Source organism: Carcharodon carcharias, chromosome 7 (assembly GCF_017639515.1).
Source record: "Carcharodon carcharias isolate sCarCar2 chromosome 7, sCarCar2.pri, whole genome shotgun sequence".
NCBI classification, from domain to species: Eukaryota; Metazoa; Chordata; class Chondrichthyes; order Lamniformes; family Lamnidae; genus Carcharodon; species Carcharodon carcharias.
Genome location: NC_054473.1, coordinates 142,409,241 through 142,428,773, shown reverse-complemented (window position 1 = coordinate 142,428,773; position 19,533 = coordinate 142,409,241). Strand labels below are relative to the sequence as shown.

The 19,533-nt window shown below is 42.2% G+C and overlaps 1 protein-coding gene and 1 long non-coding RNA gene across 4 annotated transcripts in view; one reads left to right on the top strand and one right to left on the bottom strand.

Moving 5' to 3' along the window:
* The window catches only part of nkd1 (NKD inhibitor of WNT signaling pathway 1), a 119,008-nt gene that overhangs the window by 66,588 nt on the left and 32,887 nt on the right, over positions 1-19,533 (top strand). For both annotated transcript variants that reach the window (XM_041191860.1, XM_041191859.1), the window contains exon 4: positions 9,814-9,871. In XM_041191860.1, coding sequence (XP_041047794.1) covers positions 9,814-9,871 — 58 coding nt within the window. The remainder of the gene's footprint in view (positions 1-9,813; positions 9,872-19,533) is intronic.
* LOC121280159 overlaps positions 14,090-19,533 on the bottom strand; it is a 101,512-nt gene continuing 96,068 nt past the window's right edge. Inside the window, exons 2-3 of one of the 2 annotated variants that reach the window (XR_005943548.1) lie at positions 16,334-16,401; positions 14,090-14,692 (exon numbers count right to left, since the gene is read on the bottom strand). This is a non-coding gene — a long non-coding RNA (uncharacterized LOC121280159). The remainder of the gene's footprint in view (positions 14,693-16,333; positions 16,402-19,533) is intronic. The other variant, XR_005943546.1, reaches the window with a different exon arrangement.

The window sequence follows — 19,533 nt, the reverse complement described above, 5'->3', positions numbered from 1 at the left end:
CTATCTCCCTAACAGCACTGTAGGTGTACCTACACCACAGGGACTGCAGCAGTTCAAGAAGTCAGCTCACCACCACCTTCTCAAGGGCAGTTAGACATGGCAATAAATACTGGCCTAGCCAGTGACACCCATATCCCGTAAATGAACAAAAATCAAGCTCCGAGTCAGGATGGTCTGTGGCTTGGAGTGAAACTTACAGGTGATGTTGTTCACATACGTCCCCTGCCCTTACCCTCCTAGGTGATAGAGATCACAGATTTGGAAGGTACTGTCGAAGGAGCCTTGGGGAGTTACTGTAATGCATTTTGTAGATGGTACATACTGCTGCAGCTGTGCATCGGTGGTGGAGGGAGTGGATGGGATGCCAATCAAGTGGGCTGCTTTGTCCTGGATGGTGTCAAGATTCCTGAGTGTTGTTGGAGCTGCAATCATCCAGGCAAATGGAGAGTATTCCATCACACTCCTGACTTGTGCCTTGTAGATGGTGGACAGGCTTTGGGACGTCAGGTGGTGAGTTACTTACTGTAGACTTCCCAACCTTGGAGATGATCTTGTAGCCAAAGTATTTTTATGGCTGGACTTATTAAGTTTCTGGTCAATAGTAACCCCACAGTCCTTCCCCCACAACTCCTCACCACCTTCAGATGTTGATGGTTGGAAACTCAGCAAAGGTAATGCCATTGAATGTCCTGGGGAGATAATTAGATTCTCTCTTGTTGGAGATGGTTGTTGTCTGGCACTTGTGTGGTGTGAATGTTATTTAGATTATTTATATATAGGCCTGAATTTTTCAGATGGCAGGGTCTCACTTCCCACCATCCAAAGCTTCCCTGCCAACCCTGACTGCGTCGCAGCCATTTCACACATAAATGAATGGTAGGTGGCTCAGGTGGGACTTCTGTCACTTAATCGGAAGGAAGTCCCACCTTAGAGAGCTGCAGGCCAATGTGACTGGCCAGCACCTCTCCAGTTCCTGTAGTGACGGCGCTGCAATGTATGGAAGAAGAAATGCAGGAAGATGCCTGAGCCAAAGTCTGGGCACCGGAGGTCCAGCTAAGTTCAAGGGCTCCCAGGACAGGCATAGTAGGGAAGACCTGGTGGGAGCGGGGGTGGTGGGGGTGGGCGTGAAGGGGGCAAGCAGACTCTCAGGCGAGAGGTTGGGGTGGGAGGGAGGTCCAGAGGCCACCGAACCTTAAGATGGCCCCCAATAATAGATTGCTTTAATAATAGATTCCAGCATCTTCCTGATGTCAGGCTAACTGGCCTACTCTCCTTTCTTGATTAGAGGCATCACATTTACTAACTTACAATCTGCTGGGACCATTCCAGAGTCTAGAGAATTTTGGAAAATCATAGCTGGAGCATCCATTATCCCTGCAGCCATCTCTTTTAGAACCCTCGGATGTAGGCAGTCAGGTCCTACAGATTTGTTGGATTTTAGTCCTTTAATTTTCTCCAGTACTTTTTTTCTCCTGATATTAATTTCCTTAATTTTATCACTCTTTTTAACTGCGAGGTTACCCTCTATTTTGCGTGTGCAACTTTTGTCTTCCTACTGTGAAGACAGACACAAAGGCCAGGACTTTACGGCCCTGCTGCAGCCTGTTTTCCCCCTGGCGGATGCAGCAAGCCATTTAAATAGGCAGGATCATAATATCTCGCTGAGTTGGGGGGAGGAGGGGGGCATAAAATCCTGGCCAAGATATTAGTTCAATATCTCTGCCATATCCTTATCTCCAGTAATAATTTCTCCTGTCTCTGCTTATAAGGGCCCGATGTTTACTTTAGCTACTCCCTTCCTTTTTATACACTTGTAAAAGTTCTTGCAATTTATTTTTATATTCCTGGCTAGTTTGCTCCCATATTCTATTTTTTTTTCATTCTTTTTAGATTTTTGGTGGCTCTTTGCTGGTTTCTAAAATACTCACAAGCTTCAGATTTGCTACTATTCTTTGCAACCTTGTAAGCCTCTTCTTCTAATCTAATACTAGCCTTAACTTCCTGAGTGAGCCACGAATGAATCCTTCTTGCTGAGTTTTTGTTTTTCAATACAATGGGCTGCATTTTATGAGCCTCCGGGGCATGTTTCTGGCATGGAGGGCACGTAAAATAGGGTGGGTGTCCATCTCACTACCTTCCCACCCACCCCCGAGCTCTCACCCATAATACAGGGGGTGGGTGGGTACCGAAATCGGCAGCCTGCCGCCATATTTAAATAGGTAATCAAGGGTCAATTGATAATATGCTGCCCATGCCATAAAATGTTTGGCGTAGGCAGTTGGGCAGGAGCAGGCAGTCTGATTTTGAACTACATTCATCAAAGTGTGGGAAGGAAGGGGGTGGGTGGTGTTTGATCTTCAGGGGCTGGTCTTTGCAGATCAGGAGGTAGCCTACCTAAGACGGAACCACCCCCTTTTCTTCCTAACCCCTCCGCAGCCTTAAATCTAAACTCCCCCAACCCCGTCCCCCTTCTTGATCCCTTGAAACCCTCCCTGCCCTAGGTCCCGGATTTACTGGCTTCGAGGATTCTTGAGCTGCCTTCTTCCTCTTCTTACAGTCCTGACAGCAGCCACTAACACACTCTTGGCACTGCTGGGACTGATGGAGCCCTGTCGGATTGGCCGACAGCTCCAGAGTGGAAGTCCCACGTGGCCTTTGTTAAGCCTGCCAGCAGCGGGGCGGGTCAGCGTGGAGCGGGTCGGCTCTCCGACGACTTTGCTTCTGGAAATGGGGTAAGGGAGCGAACCGATTCCCTCAGACCACCCCCCCCACCCATATTATTCAGCCCAATGTATATTTGTTGAACATTTTTAATTGTTTTGCACTGTTTATTTATTTTTCTGTTTTCCCAATCAACCTCAGCCAGTTCTCCCCTCATTCTGATGCAATTGGCTTTAAATTTAACATTCTTGTTTGTGATTGATGTCACTTTCAAACTTAACGTAGAATTCAATTCTAATATGATCGCTAGTTCCCAGTGGATCTTTTACTATGCAATTACTAATTAACCTGGCTTCATTACATGATACTAGATATAAAATAACTTCATCCCTAGTTGGTTCCACAACATATTGCTCCAGAAAACTGTCACAAAAACATTCTCCAAATTCATCTTCTAGACCACCCTTATCAATTTTTTTATTTGTACTTGGGATGTAAGCATCACTGATTAGACCAGCATTTATTGTGCATCCCTAATCACCCTTGTTCAGAGAGCATTTTAAGAGCCAACCACATTGCTGTGGGTCTGGAGCCACGTGTAGACCAGACCAGGTAAGGACAGCAGATTTCCTTCCCTAAAGCATGTTAGTGAACCAGATGGGTTTTTACAACAATCAGCAATGGTTTTGTGGTCATCATTAGACTTTCAATTCCAGATTTTTGCATTGAATTCAAATTCCACCATCTGCCATGGTGGGATTCAAACCCAGGTCCCCAGAACATTACCCTAGGTCTCTAGAGCACCAGTCCATTGTCAAAACCAATATGCCACCGCCTCCCCAGTCTAGTTTATATAAGGATGAAAGACCCCTTCACAATTATTACACTGCCTTTGATACATGCTCCAATAATTTCTGTTTAGTGCTCTGTGCAACTATAACTACTGTTAGGGGGCCTGTAAACTATGCCTGCCAGCGTTTTCTGACTCCTGCAATTCCTGATCTCCACCCATACTGATTCTATTTCATGATCTTCTGAGCCAAGATCCTGTTTCCAAATCTGTTTCTTGACCCACACCCACCCAGTTCCAACTTTAAAAGAAGCAGAAGGCGGCTGGACAGCCATTCGCTCCAAGGAGGTGAGTTGCAACTTTAAATATGATAATAAGCTACAAGCCTGATTGTCATCCTACTATTGAAATTTAACTACTGTTAACCTGGTTTCCCAAGCATCAGGAAACCTGGCAACTCCCTCAAATGCCTTGATACCAATCTTCGAGACCCATGCACCTCACAGAGGAACCTCTGCTATTTCCCCCCTCCTGCCACAAAAACCTTCCCCCATGCCCTCCTAGCCCACCATGAGGACCCCGAGCCCCACCCAACCCCCTCCCCCTCCCCCAACACCGCCATCAGGTCCCAATCGACTCCCCAACCATCCCATGAGGCCTCCAACCTTGGCCTTGGTTGGCCCTCTCTCTGTTCCTGTCATGAACTTAGCTGCTGCTGCAGCTGTCAGTGACCAACTCCCTGACCAACTGAAAATCCATGAGCAAATAACCCCTTGGTATCACCCCAAATAACCATTTTTCAAGTGTAAAACAAGAGAATGAGTGTCAGCAAACTATTTAACTGAACATAGCATTCTGGGTTCTATTCTCATGCATTATCCACACACGTAGTCATTCTTTTCTGTTTGAGTTGAAAATCTATCTGATTTTTAATTTTTCATTTCCCTAGCCCTGAGGCCAACTGTCTCTCCTAACTGATGGCCTGGATGAGATCAGTGAACTCAGTAGCAGTCAGGAATTAAATTTGGGGCTTTCTGGCTGGTATGATCTCCACCCATTAAACTGGTTTAAAATTATTTCAGATAGTTGGCATTCCCATTTCACTCATTTGTGGAGTAAATAACAACATACACTTATTAAATGCTCCTTAAGTAAAGTACGGCTTTTAAGTACTCTTAAAAGGTAGAGGTGGACAGTCAGCAGGAGGTCAAAGAAATTCAGTTGGAGCTCAGGAAGACAATGCCAAGTGGATGGGTTTTTAGGAGGCTTTTGAAAACTGACAGAAGTAGCCAAGCCAAGTGTTCATGAAACGAAGTTCCAGAGATTGGAGCTTGATCTCTGATGGTGGAGGGGTGGGAGTAGGGTCATTGCAGTTTTTTTTTGTTCATTTATGGGATGTGGGTTTTGCTGGCCTTCTTGAATGGCTGCTGTCCATGCGGCGTTGATACACTTACAGTGCTGTTGAAAAGGGAGTTGCAGGATTTGATCCAGTAACAGTGAAGGAACACCAATATATTTCCAAGCCAGAATGCTGAGTGGTTTGGAGGGGAACTTATAGGTGGTATTCCCATCTATCTGCTGCCCTTGTCCTTCTGGATGGTAGTGGTCGTGGGTTTGGAAGATACTGTCTAAGGAGGCTTGGTGGTTCCTGCAGTGCATCATGTAGATGGTACACGCTGCTGCTACTGTGCGTCAGTAGTGGAGGGAGTGAATGTTTGTGAATGGGTTGCCAGTCAAGCAGGCTGCTTTGTCCTGGATGATGTTGAGCTTCTTGAGCGTTGTGGGAGCTGTAACCACCCAGGCAAGTGGAGAGTTTTCCACCACACTCCTGACTTGTGCCTTGTAGATGATGGACAGGCTTTGGGGAATCAAGAGATGAGTAACTTACCACAGGGTTCCTAGCCTCTGACCTGCTGTTGTAGCCACAGTATTTATATGGATAATCCAGTTCAGTTTCTGGGCAATGGTAACCCCCCAGAATGTTGATAGTGGTGGATTCAGCGATGGTAATGCCACTGAATGTCAAGAGGCGATGCTTAGATTCTCTCTTGTTGGAGGTGGTCATTGCCTCGCACTTTTTTGGTGTGAATGTTACTTGCCACTTGCCAGCCCAAGTCTGGATATTGTCCGGGTCTTGCTGCATTTGGACATGGACTGCTTCTGTATCTAAGAAGTCGCGAATGGTGCTGAACATTGTGCAATCATCATCGAACATCCCCATTTCTGACCTGATGATGGAAGGAAGGTAATTGATGAAGCAGCTGAAGATGGTTGGGCCTAGGACACTACCCTGAGGAACTCCTGCAGTGATGTCCTGGAATTGAGATGATCAACCTGCAATAACCACAGCCACCTTCCTTTGTGCTAGGTATGACTCCAAGCAGCTGAGAGTTTTCTCCCTGATTCCCATTGACTCCAGTTCTGCTAGGGCTCCTCGATGCCACACTCGGTCAAATGCTGCCTTGATTTCAAGGACAGTCATTCTCACCTCACCTTTGGAGTTCAGCTGTTTTGACCATGTTTGAACCAAGGCTGTCATGAGACCAGGAGCTGAGTAGCCTTGGCAGAACCCAAACTGCGCATCAGTGAGCAGGTTATTGCTAAGCAAGTGCTGCTTGATAGCACTGTTGATGACCCTTTCTTCACATTACTGATGATGGGGTGGTAATTGGCTGGGTTAGATCTGTCCTGCTTTTTTTGTGTACAGGACATACCTGAGCAATTTTCCACATTGCTGGGTAGATGCAGTGTTGTAGCTGTACTGGAACAGCTTAGCTAGGGGCGCGGAAAGTTCTGGAGCATAAGTCTTCAGTACTATTGCTGGAATGTTGCCAGGGCCCATAGCCTTTGCAGTGCCCAGGGCCTTTAGCCGTTTCTTGATATCATGTGTAGTGAATCGAGTTGGCTGAAAACTGGCATCTGTGATGCTGGGGACCTCCGGAGAAGGCCAAGATGGATCATCCACTGGCACTTCCAGCTGAAGATTGTTTCAAATGCTTCAGCCTTATCTTTTTCACTGTTGTGCTGGGCTCCCCCATCATTGAGGATGGGGATATTTGTGGAGCCTCCTTCTCCATCTGAATTGTTTAATTGCCCACCACCATTCATAACTGGATGTGGCAGGACTGCAGAGCTTTAATCTGATCCATTGGTTGTAGAATCACTTAGCTCTGTCTATCACTTGCTGCTTATGCTGTTTGGCATGAAGCTAGTCCCATATTGTAGCTTCACCAGGTTGACACTTCATTTTTAGGTATGCCTGGCGCTGCTCCTGACATGCCTACCTGCACTTCTCATTGAACACCCCCCCCACCCCACCCCGGCTTGGTGGTAATGACAGAGTGGGTAATATGTCGAGCCATGAGGTTACAGATTGTGGTTGAGTACAATTCTGCTGATGGCCCACAGCGCCTCATGGTTGTCCAGTTTTGAGTTGCTAGATCTGTTTGCAATATATCCCATTTAACGCGGTGGTAGTGCCACACAATATGATGGAAGGTATCCTCAATGTGAACACGGGGCTTCGTCCACATAATGAATGTGCGGTGGTCGCTCCTACCGATACTATCATGGACAGATGCGTCTGCAGCAGGCAGTTTGGTGAGGATGAGGTCAAGTATATTTTTCCCTTTTGTTGATTCCATCACCACCTGCTGCCGACCCAGTCTAGCAGCTATGTCCTTTAGAACTCAGCCAACTCAGTCTGCCATGGCGCTACCGAACCACTTTGGGTGATGGACATTGAAGTCTCCCACTCACAGTACATTCTGCGCCCTTGCCACTCTCTGTGCTTCCTCCAAGTGGTATTTAACATGGAGGAGTACTGATTCATCAGCTAGGGGCAGAGGGAGGTGGGGGAGGATGTGGCTGCGGTACGTGGCAATCCGCAGGAGGTTTCCTTGCCCATGTTTGACCTGATTCCATGAGACTTCATGGGATCCAGATTCGGTGTTGAGGACTCCAAAGGCAACTTCCTGTTGACTGTATACCACTGTGTCCCCAGCTCTGCTGGGTCTGGCCCTGCCAGTGGGACAGGACATACCCAGGGATGGTGATAGTGGTGTTTGGGACATTGCCTGTAAGGTATGTTTCCGTGAGTATGACTGTGTCAGGCTTGACTACTCTGTGAGACAGGACTCCCAATTTTGGCACTGGTCCCCAGACGTTAGTGAGGAGGACTTTGCAGGATCGAAAGGGCTGAATTTGCTGTTGTCGTTTCCAGTGCCGGTGTAGTTCTGGGTGATCCATTCGATTCCATTCCTTTTAGGCATTTTACCATACTGATGCAACTGAGTGACTTGCTAGACCATTTCAGAGGGCAGGTAAGAGTCAAGCACACTGCTGTGTGTCTGGAGTCACATGTAGGCCAGGTAAAGACGGCAGATTAGTGAACCAGCTGGCAATGGTTTTCTGGTTATCATTAGATTTTTAATTCCAGATTTTTACTGAATTGAAATTTCACCAAACCTGTGGTGTGTTTCCCTGTGTCTCTGGACTACTAGTCCAGGGACAATACCACCACACCACCGCCTCCCAGTGAAAGGAAGAAGTTGGAAGAAGAATTTGAGCCTAGGCTTCGGAAGAGGTGGAAGAGTTGTGACATAATTTGTAAATGTACACTCAGCTTCCTTCCTAACAGGTAGACTGAGGCAGTTGGCAGTGACATTTTCCTTTACTTTCCTTAATGGGGCCAGGATTGCTGTTCCCAGAAGGAAAGTCTTGTTCTTCCTATCCTTGATCCCATATAAAGGTGCTTCCTCTCTTGTGGATCTGAGCGCCTAAAAATATAAACATTTCTGTAAAATATTAGAACATGTTCACCATATAATTGGTGTTGAAAACCAACTTATGCTTGCTCATATGATGTAAGTCTAGTGTGTTAATTTTTTCTAGTTTTTTTAGTTGTAACAAGAAAACAGATCTGCTTTTTTTAACTTAAATACTGTCATCATCCTGAAAGATTGGGCAGGATTTTCAACCTTGAGGCAGGTAGTGGGAGTCAGGGAAATTCGCAACTTGGCTCACCAGTCTCTGGAGAAAGTGCCAGGAAAGACTGTAGGGTAGCAGATGCAGGCTGCAGCTGGACCAGCTGACCCAGGAAAGTGTTCAGAGACAGCCACAGGGGCAGCCGGGTGCCGAGGCATGCTGTTTAAAAGGCCTGCCTCAGTGCTATGGAACTTTATCCCAGTAATAATGAAAAAAGTAAGATCCTCCAGCTCTCATTCCTCACACCCCCTCCTCCCCAAACACCACCCATGCCCCCCTCATGCAAAGGTATGTCACCCCACCATCCTCCTATGGCCCCTCATACTCCCATGCCAAGCTATGAGACGCACATGCCCATTCACCCACTAATAGAAGTAATGAACCCTAGAGTGACAATAGCATGCAATAAAAAAGTGTTTAAAAGAATCATCCATTCATTGATAACTTTCCACTGTCTTAAAAAAAAATCCCTTTTACTTTAGGCCAATAAAAGTGTAAATCATCCAGACCATTTAAAGTGTCAATAGTTGAAACTGCAAGCACTTGAAACCTCTTTATCTTGTGTAAATAAACATTGTGTAATTGACACAAGGGATGACAGAGCCAGAGCTGTTAATCAATGTTTTCCCCCTGTACTAGTCTAAGTAGTCTAATGGAAGTCTGGGCTGTCAGCCAAGAATGCATAATGAGGCTATTGTCACTGTAGGATTCATTGGTTCCATACAGTGTTTAGGGGTGAATGGGCATGGAAGTGCCATATCTTGGCATGGGAGGGCAAGAGGGGTCATAGAGGGTGGGTGGCGGCATACCTTGGAAAGGGTGCCTGAGGGTTCACAGGAGGTGGATGGGGGGTGTACTTTGGCATGGAGAGCATGAAGAAGATCTTTTCAACTTACCTTTCAAAAGATTCCATCACGCAGTCTGTCAATCACAACGCCACTGGAATGCTGTGAACCATGACTGTTTAAAAAGCTGGCCTGACTCCAGAAAAATTGTGGAGGATTAGAATGTGCCTGTTCTTGCAATGGAGCCAGCCAGTTTGGGAGTGCAGGGTGGCGTCTTGTTAAAAGACATTCCTGAAAATGGGTAATCCAGGAATGGATTCGGGATTCCTGGAATTGGGTTCCGGCCCCCATTTTCATCGCTCCAGACTCTCCCCGACTCCATGAAAATCCAGCCCGTTAACTCTGTTTCTCTCTTCATAGATGCTATCTGATTTGCTGAGTATTTCCAGCATTTTATGTTGTTATTTCAGGTTTCCAGCAGCGGCAATATTCTGCTTTTTGATTACTGTTTGAACATTACTCTGTTAAAGAAAACCTCTTCATTTTAAAAAAAAACTTCATACTGAAGGAACTCTGGGTTTTGTCTTGCAGGGATCGGCTGGTGAATTTAGCAGAGAAGGATATAGTGAAGAACACTATCCTTTAGAAGGTAACTGTTGCACTTTGTAAGAAGAAATAGTTTTAGTTATTTTTCGTATTTATATTTCATTGCACACCCAGTATATCAGTCAGTTGCTGCCTGCTTCATGTACTCCAAGGCTACAGTTAATTTACAAACTTTTCAGAACTGGTGCAAATAGTTATCATTTCTTCTCATCATTTACTCATATACTTTGCAGAAAAGTTGAAATAGTTAGAAGAATTGACATACCTTGGATGTGTCTGTTGTTAGTGAAAGTGCAATGGTACACATTCTATTTCACAGAGTGACTAACACTAGGGCAGTCCTCTAGGTCACTGCTGGTAAAGGATCTCGGGCTAACCAAAACTCTCTGCAATTGACTCAGTCTTCAACTCTATCATCTGCTCCATTATTGAACATGTATTTTCCTACAACATTGCCACAATAACAACTGTTAGCACTAAATTGAGTCCAATTCAGTAATTCACAGGGAATAAATTATATTTCTGTATGATAATACTGTTTTCTTCAATTTAGAAAGCTTCTAGAGACTATGCAAAAACACTTTCATAAGATCTATTTTACCTCAATTAAGAGTATTATCTTAGTCTGTTGGCTATTAAGTGGTATTGACAGCTGTCTAAATGAACTTGTTTTGATAATTGGTTGAGCTAATGCCGTTGATGTTTATTAAATTTGTGACATTACAATGTCACTCTTTGTTACCAAGCTGATGAAGTTGTGTAGAATGTTCAGTATTACTAAGCATAGGATTTCATTATGGCAATGAATTTGCTTTGACTGATGTATCTCTATGGCTTATTTTACTATTTATATCATTGAGTCAACATTTCAGCAGTAATCTATCTAGAAGTGAAGACTTTAATGTGCTTTTAGCCCCAGCATATTCAGCACTCAGATCTTCACTGCTCTGAACAGTAGTTTCACTGTGATATTAAAAGGACCTTTGCAAACAGTTTTATTGTGCTGAGAGGAACTGCATGTGTAAATATACTGATAGGTACATGTTAAGCTAGAAAAGCAAAAGCTGACTAACCAAAATGGTTCATGCATTCAGTCCCCCAAAAAGGTAACCGTTCAAGAAAATGTGAAAACAAGCTGTTAAACTCTTCCTACCTTCACCAATTCAACCTGGCTTCCTTTTCCCCTGCAACCTAATTAGACAGCTCGTCTTCAATGCTTTTGCATTGAAGCTGGTGCTCTGCCTTGTTTTCTTTTCCTGTCTCCATATTGACACTGTGGCCGCTAATTCATGCTTTCACTCCTCACTTCAGTTGATGTTAGAAGCTATTAAGATACTAGAAGATGGTAGAAGCTATTATTAAAGATGTTACAGCAGGGCACTTAGAAAAATTCAAGGTAATCAGGCAGAGTCAATATGATTTTGTGAAAGGGGAATCATGTTTAACCAATTTATTAGAGCTATTTGAAGAATTAACAGGTGCTGTGGATGAAGGCATTTGAGAAGGTGCCTCATCAAAGGTTATTGCAGAAAATGAAAGCTCATGGTGTAGGGGGGTAACATATTGGCATGGATAGAGGTTTGACTAACTAACAGGAAACAGAGAGTATGCATAAATGGCTCATTTTCTGGTTGGCAAGATGTAATGAGTGATGTGCCACAGGGATCAGTGCTGGGCTCTCAACACATTACAATTTATATAAATGATTTGGATGAAGGGACTAATGTTATGGTTGCTAAATTTTCTGGTGACACAAAAGTAGGTAGGAAAGTAGGTTGTGAAGAGGACATAAGGAGGCTACAAAAGGATATAGATAGGTTAATTGAGTGGGCAAAGATCTGACAAATGGAGCATAATGTAGAAAGATGTGAGGTTGTCCATTTTTGCAGGACAGATAAAAAAGAGGTATGTTATCTAAACAGTGAGAGATTGCAGAGCCTTGAGATGCAGAGGAATCTGGGTATCCTAGTGCATGAATCTCAAAAGGTTAGTATGCAGGTGCAACGAGTAATTAGCAAAGCTAATAGAATGTTAGTTATTGTGAGAGGAATTGAACACAAAAGTAGGGGGATCATGTTTCAGTTGTACAGGACATTGGTGAGACCACATCTGGAGTATTGTATACAGTATTGGTCTCCTTATTTAAGGAAAGTGGTAAATGTGTTAGAAGTTCAGAGAAGGTTTACTAGATTAATACCTGGAATTGGTGGGTTATCTTATGAGGAAAGGCTATACAGGCTAGGCTTGTCTTCGCTGGAGTTTAGAAGAGTAAGAGGCAACTTGATTGAAACATATAAGATCATGAGGGAACTTGACAGGGTGGATGTGGAAAGGACAGTTCCTCTTGTGGGAGAATCTAGAACTTGGAATCACTGTTTCAAAATAAGGCGTCACCCATTTAGGACAGAGCTGAAGAAAAAATTTTTCCCTGAGGGCTGTGAGACTGGAATTCACTTCCTCAAAAAGTGATTGAAGCAGAGTCCTTGAATATCTTTAAGGTAGAGGTAGAGAGATTCTTGATAAGCAAGGGGGTGAAAGGTTTTCGGGGGTAGGCAGGAATATGAGGTTAAAATCAGATCAGCCATGGTCTTATTGAATGGCAGAGCAGGCTTGAAGGGTCGAGTGGCCTACTCCTCCTAATTTGTATGTCTGCATGTTCATATATTCCTATGCACTTCCTCTCGGTTAATGCTGATGTTTTCCATCCTTCCCAATCCCAAAGTGACAATTCTAGCTCCTCCCTAATTCATTCTCCACCCCATCATGCCACAAAGTGCTGCTCCCAGCTTCTATTGCTGCCCTACCCCTTCACGACCATCCATTAATCTCTTGTTCATTGTCATTAATTTTATTTCCTCTCCTCACCCTCACTGCTAACCACTTTTCCCCTTATTCACTGCCATCTGTTCAGCTTGTCCTTTGACTGCTGTGCCCTCATCATGCCATATATTCTTCACCACTCCTGCCATGCATTCTGGCGACTCTCCACTCTGCTTGCCATACCTCTCTGCCCTCCTCTAATGCAACGACCCACTGCTCCTCTTAACCATGTTCCCAGCATTAAATGGCAAGGATTGTTGTCAATACACATTTTAAACAGGAACTCTATGTTGCGCTGATTTGTGGTAACAAAATTTGGTATGCTGACCAAGTCACCAAAACACTGACAGTGGTATATATTCAGATTTGGTGATGTGATATAAACGTATTTTCTGTCCTTTTTCCCTTAAGAACAAGTGTGAAAACAGATGTATACTGTTTCTTTGTATGGAACCTACATTTCCCAATTTATTTTGGGGATAGTAGAAAAACATTGCATGGAAGCAAACACAAAAAGCTGGAAAAAAAACACTCTGACATTTGTACTTTTGGGAATAGTATGCAACCTCCCTACCTGAAGTGCTTATTTTTCCTATTAAGGCTTAGTTTCATCAGTTTCCTCCTTGTTCCTTCACTGATGATGGGAATGCATTTTCTCTGTACTTTTGTCACTGATTGACTCTGTAGCAGGTGCAGACAGTGACGAGAAACAGCTTATCTCCTGGGACCATAGAAAAGTGCAACTCAAGCCACAGGAATCCCTTCCCACCCATACTTGGGCACTAGTTTTCCTGAGCATATGCTCAACTAGAAGCAAGAACCCTCAAACAAAAAAAAAGATTTTTGGCATAGCCCATTACCACTATTGGGCTGGCAAAGTGTAATTTAAATGTCCTGAAATTGTAACTTAAGTATTGACCAAACAGCTTACTGAAGTTCATCTGGTGTAGGTAGTAGACTCTGCAGCTGTCACCATTCATCTCCATTACACTCAGGGTGATACATGGCCAGACAGATGGAGTATTCCAGTAGTGGATCTTTCCAGACCCCACCAAAATGTAGGGAATCCATGTTGTAGACTTTAATGGGTTGAGCGGTTGTATTAGTTGCAAATCTCCAGGGAAGAAATCTGGCTTTCAGTAAAGGTCAGGATGTTTTTTTTAAAATAGAAAAAGGCAATGAACTATTGCTTAGATAATCATTTGAACAACTTATCCATTGGCTCCCTATCTGCAGTGTTTGGAGATTCCTTTTATGTTTTCCCAGGTTAGAGATAGCCAGAAGGCTTGGATTGTGAGACTTCTATAAGGGACAAGTTTTGCATACCTGAAGGAGTAACTGCCACTATTTATGTTGCTATGTATAGCCACTCACAATAATGCTCTGAGATATCCTAATCTAAAATCTGTAACACTAAAAAAAAGAAAATTTTGACAACAGATACCTTTAACGATAGCTTTTTGTATTTCTCCCAAAATCTATTATTGAAAGGAACTGTTGTATTATTAGAAACTATAGGTTCAGAGTGGAAAATGCTGAGAAACATTTAACAGTGTATATCATGAAAACCCAGGACTATTAGGACACAAGAATAAATGCAAATATTAAACTGTTAGAGGTTAACATTCATTTCAGAAAATAACCTGAATCATGAAATGTAATCACACCTTGGCATGGCTTCAGTTGGCCACATCACTGTCATATAGCCGAAGGGATTGCTTTATCTTAATCTTGCTGTTATTAAACTTGGACAACCTATTTCATCCGTGCTAGAATCTAAATCTGAATGAATTTAATTAAGTGTAAAAATTTGATTAAGTGCAAATTTAATACAGGGTGAAACTGATGAACGGCAGTGGTGCAAAATGGGCAGGTAACGGATCGGTAGCCATAGCTGGAAAGTTGGGTGGAAATACAATCAGGTGCAGTGCAGGCTGTGGATTTGCTTATCAAGCCATTTTTCTTCTATTGCTGTTGATCAGCTTCAGTCCCGTTCATCCAAACACCAAGGCCGTGATTATGAAAGTTTCAAGGCATATTTGTTCTGTTAAAGGAAAGCTATGAATAATTATGCTAATTACATCAAATTTACACATATAAAATTGTCTGGCTATTTTAAACTAGGGACTGGATTTTCCGACCCCGCCATGGCAGGACCCGCTGCACGGAATGTGGTGGGCCAGCCAAATGTCCGTTCATTTGTTGGGACCAGACAATCCCAGCAGTGGGCGGGGCTGGAAAATCCTGCCCTATGTCTCAAAATAATTCTAACCACGACTGCAATTTGAAATGGAATAGCAAATCACAACAGATATAACTTTCATCCACAGAAGTAGGAGAATATTCTGCAAGAATGCAAATATCACATGACTTAACAATTAAAATACTGCCTTATTTATTAACTCAGGGCAAAACTAGAAAGCGATTGGATGTAACACTTGGGATGCTACTGAAGCTTTAGTTTTTCATTTTACTAGTGAGGGTACTGTTAATTTGCTGACAAGTGATTTTGCAGTGAATAAATTGACAACGGCTATTTCTCTGCACTGGACAAAGTTGACCAACTTCATTCACGTTCTGGAATTATGAAGTTGCACATACTTGGATTATTCATTGGAATTTGTGTTTTTAAAAAAAAGTTGTAAAGGAAATATTTTTATTTGGTAAACAAACTGGATGAAAATGACTTCTGTGTAATTTATATTTGATGCTAGTCTTTAAGCATGGATCAACCTGAGAAATTGTCCTCCTATGAAACACTGATTAATTTTTTATCTTTGGATTTGTGTACTATGCCTGGGATGTTGGCGGTTAATGAAGTCAGAGGAAATGTTTGTAAAGAATCAGCCTGACTTAATTTGATAGTGTATGGGACAGAAACTAATAGGGCAGTACTACTGCATGCTTTGTGTTGCTGTGAAAGTTTTCGGGCTTCACAGTGATGTAGAATATGTGGTTCAACTACAGCCAAACTGGCATGAGTTTGGTGCTTAACTTCAAGTGTGAGACTATTTCAAGGAGGTAGCTGCATATCACTTTGTGCATACCAGCTATGCATAATAGCTACCAGTATGAAGTAAATGCTGAAAACTTAAAACAAAAATGTTAAAATTCTCATGATCACTCAGTTCTTAAAGTGAAATAAACAGCTCTTCGGTAGTTAAAAATATCCCAAGTCTCTGCATGTGTGTTTCAACTACTCGGATGCAGATCAGAGCTTTCCCCTGACTTTAGCAGAGTACACAATTGGCAGTATAACTTTGTGCTGCTGGTTTGCAGTGGTCAAAATTGGTTACCAGCCTCAGATCTTGCAGCATAACTGCAAGATAGTGCAGTAAAATTTCAACCAGCTCTCTCACTACATCTAATCCACAATGAGCTTGAGGATCCCTCCAACTGGTGGAAGAACATGATAAAAATTTAGCTGAAAAATAATTCTGTTCGGAATGAGAAGTATGTGTTCTGATTAAAATGAACATTTTATATAAACTACCCTTTCTCAAATTGAGAATCTGTTTTAATTCATAAATGAAAGAATATAGCTATAGATTCTTTTCTAGGTTATGTTATTAGATAACTCTCTCCAATGAGAACAAATGATTATTTTACTGCTGACTGGCAGAGTCACATAGATTAGGAAACATGTAAATCATTTTCAATGTACTTATTTCTTCTATGTACTTACTAGATGTGAATCTCTTAACTTCAGCACTGAAATCTTGTTCATAGGAAACATAACTCCTCTTCATTTATCTGGGGGATCAAAAATTCTTTGGAGTTGCTGAGTTATTGGGAAACTACAACTGCTGTCTTTTTTTATAAAAGCATGTTGCAGAATGAAATATGCTGGAATAATGCTTTATAATCAATTATTTGAAATCTTAATACGTTCCTTTTTATGGTCTTTCATGGCAGAGAGGCGAGGCGGTGGGTTCCTGAATTAAGGATTTATTTGGCGAGAAATTTGTACATTAGTGGTTCTTTTGAACTGTAGAATGAACAAAGTAAACATCAAAGTATTGAGCTACCCAAGCAGATGTTGACTCAGTGAAACTTCAGCTTAAAGGTTATGACTCCTACCCAGTGTTGGGTTTAATATATATAATGTGGAAAGAAACTGTTTAACTCTTATTGCCTGGTATATCCAGCATCTATATTTGGTGTGGTGGGGGAAGGGAAGGTGAAGAGAGAGAAGGGACTTATTGCAGCTTTTCTTAAGTTGCTGTTAGTTATATATCTATTTTTTCACTTCTGTCCACATCAATCACACACGAACGTGTCTGACATTAGTAGTGCTCTATGAACAACCAATTGTCAGGCTGTTTCTATAGGGTGGAGCTCGCCCAGCTTTTCCTTTGCTTTAAAGTGTCCTTTACAGTAGTCTGCATGTGAACTAGCGTCAGCTCCCAGTTTATTAGAGCAGCTTAGTTGAAACTGTGATACTCATGCTGTCTAGTTGGAAGTTCATTGATCTACTGTTCGAGTTATTGGACTGTTCTTAAATTCCTGCCTCAATCTTTGAAATTATAACAACAATCTGCTTTGAGCACAGCATGTTCTCTATCATGTGTCATTCCCTTAGTAATAGTTGTTTTTTTTAAATATAGTAATTTCTTTCTTGTACAAATGGTCAGAACTTGAGCAGTGCTGCCGGCCTTAAGAACTTCATATCATAAACAGCAGGCAATATTTTCATCTTAAGAGGAGTTTTAGGTAGCTGTTTAATAGAGTTATTGAACAAAATTTGAAATGTTTTAATATAACATTGACAGTAACCTTTTAGGGGCAACACAGTGGCGCAGTGGTTGGTGCTGCTGCCTCACAGCTCCAGTGACCCCGGTTTGTTTCTGCCCTCGGGTGTCTGTCTGTGTGGAGTTTGCACGTTGTCTGTGTGGGTTTCCCCCCACCATCCAAAGACATGCTGGTTAGGTGGATTGGCTATGGTTAAACTGCCTCTTAGTGTGTGAGCTTGTGCCCTGTGACGGATGGCGTCCTGTCCTGGGTGTACCTCGCCTAGTGCCCATTGCCTGTCGGGATAGGCTCTGATTCCTTGTGACCCTGAATTGGATAAAGCAGTTCTGGGTGAGTGAGTGAGTAACCTTTTTAATAAGCCCAGGTTACGAATTGAAAAAATTTACAGAATGAATAATAAATTTTAGCTAGCCACACAACTGTAATAATAGCTGAGCAAAACCCTTTTGTTAGAAAGTGAACACCTTTCTGTAGGTATTTTAATTATGATTTGCAATATTTATTTACAAATGTTTGGATTGCGAGTTTGTATGACTCTGGATTTCACAATGCTATCCCTAATACCCACACTATGTTTTGCTAAAATTTGCTAAACTTTGTTACCTGGCACTCTACCAACCGGAATTCTCTACTAACCAGAATTTCTGTCCAGTCTGTTTTTTGACTGAAGATGTCTCTCATCCCTCAGAAGCCGGTACTAACATTTGTTCCCTTTTAGCCCCACTCTCATGCAACTGCTAAAGATTGTGAAACTCATAGGTAGTTGTTACCCGTGGCCTGTCCTCGCTCCTGTCTCAGCCTCCCACTGTTCTGCAACACCATGTTCCCTCGACACCACTCACTAGATTCGCATGCTCCTGAGACCTCAACACCTGCATCACCACTAGATCACCCAAGAGCTTTCTGATTAGTTGAAAACACCAAACTCTTAGGTAGCTGGCATTTTTGATTAAATGGCAGCAACCATTCCCCGTGCATGCCAAATAATAGAAATTTTACTGTATTAAGTATCGTCAATATAAGTTGTCCATGCAAATCCCCACTTATACATCTTCCCAAAAGCAGGAAAAGAATTTGAAATCATCATTGACAAACCTATTGTAGCTATAAATGAACAGGAATTTTAACTCTTAATGCATATGCGATTAAAGGAAAATAATTGGGTTTCATTCCAGAGTCAAATCTGTTCTGTCTGGGTTCCGTACAATATGTCCAAGGCCTTCTTGTGTGAAGCCAGGTTGGACATTATCACTGTATTCCTATAAATACAAGTGTGTGTTTATTTAACATATTCAAAAGTTTTAAACCCTGAAGGTGTTGATTTTTTTTTGCTTAATTTCTTCTTATACTTAAACTCACAACAGTAGTGTCACAAAGCTTTAAAATAGCCCAAAAGAAGCATGCTGGGAGTGATTTTACTTAGCTTCGGAGAGGGGTGGGGAGAATCTTCTTTGATCTTCAAAACAAAGTTCACTCTTCTGGCAAACATAATAACAGTGTTTAAATTTTAACTTAATGAATTAGTTACTTTATTTAATTCTGTCTGATCTACAGCCAAAATGCATTTTCTTAGCATGAGAATAGAGCATCAAAGAGTTTCAAGTGAATATGGTCAAATAAAGCTTTTAATTTGGCAGTAGTTGCCTAATGGGATAAACAGAGGATAATACATGGTTGGCAATGCAAACTTAGAGGGATCCAGGTTTGCAATACTTGTAACATATTTTGGACCTTTAAACCAGTTAAGAAAGATCAACTTGTGCACAATCTTGCTACCATTAAAAAAAGCTAACCTGATTTTGTTGCTTTTTGGAATTATGCATTTCAGTGGAATTGGAGAATCCTGGCCAGTTAATTGCTCAACAAAGATGCAGCCAGTAAAAATTTTGAAACTCTGATTAGTACTTTTACTTTCATGAGATTGTTGTAATGTCAGGAAGCCAATGCCATATGATCTAGCATCAAAACCAGGTCACACGAATAAAGTCTAATCAGCTTTCTAAGCCAAGCTTTACACTGTACAGTAAAGGGCTAATTCTAACTGTGCAATATGCCAATCAGATACTGTGTGCATCATCATAGGAAGTGATATAACATCACATAGTTTGTTATCTCTCATGCAGTCTTATTTAA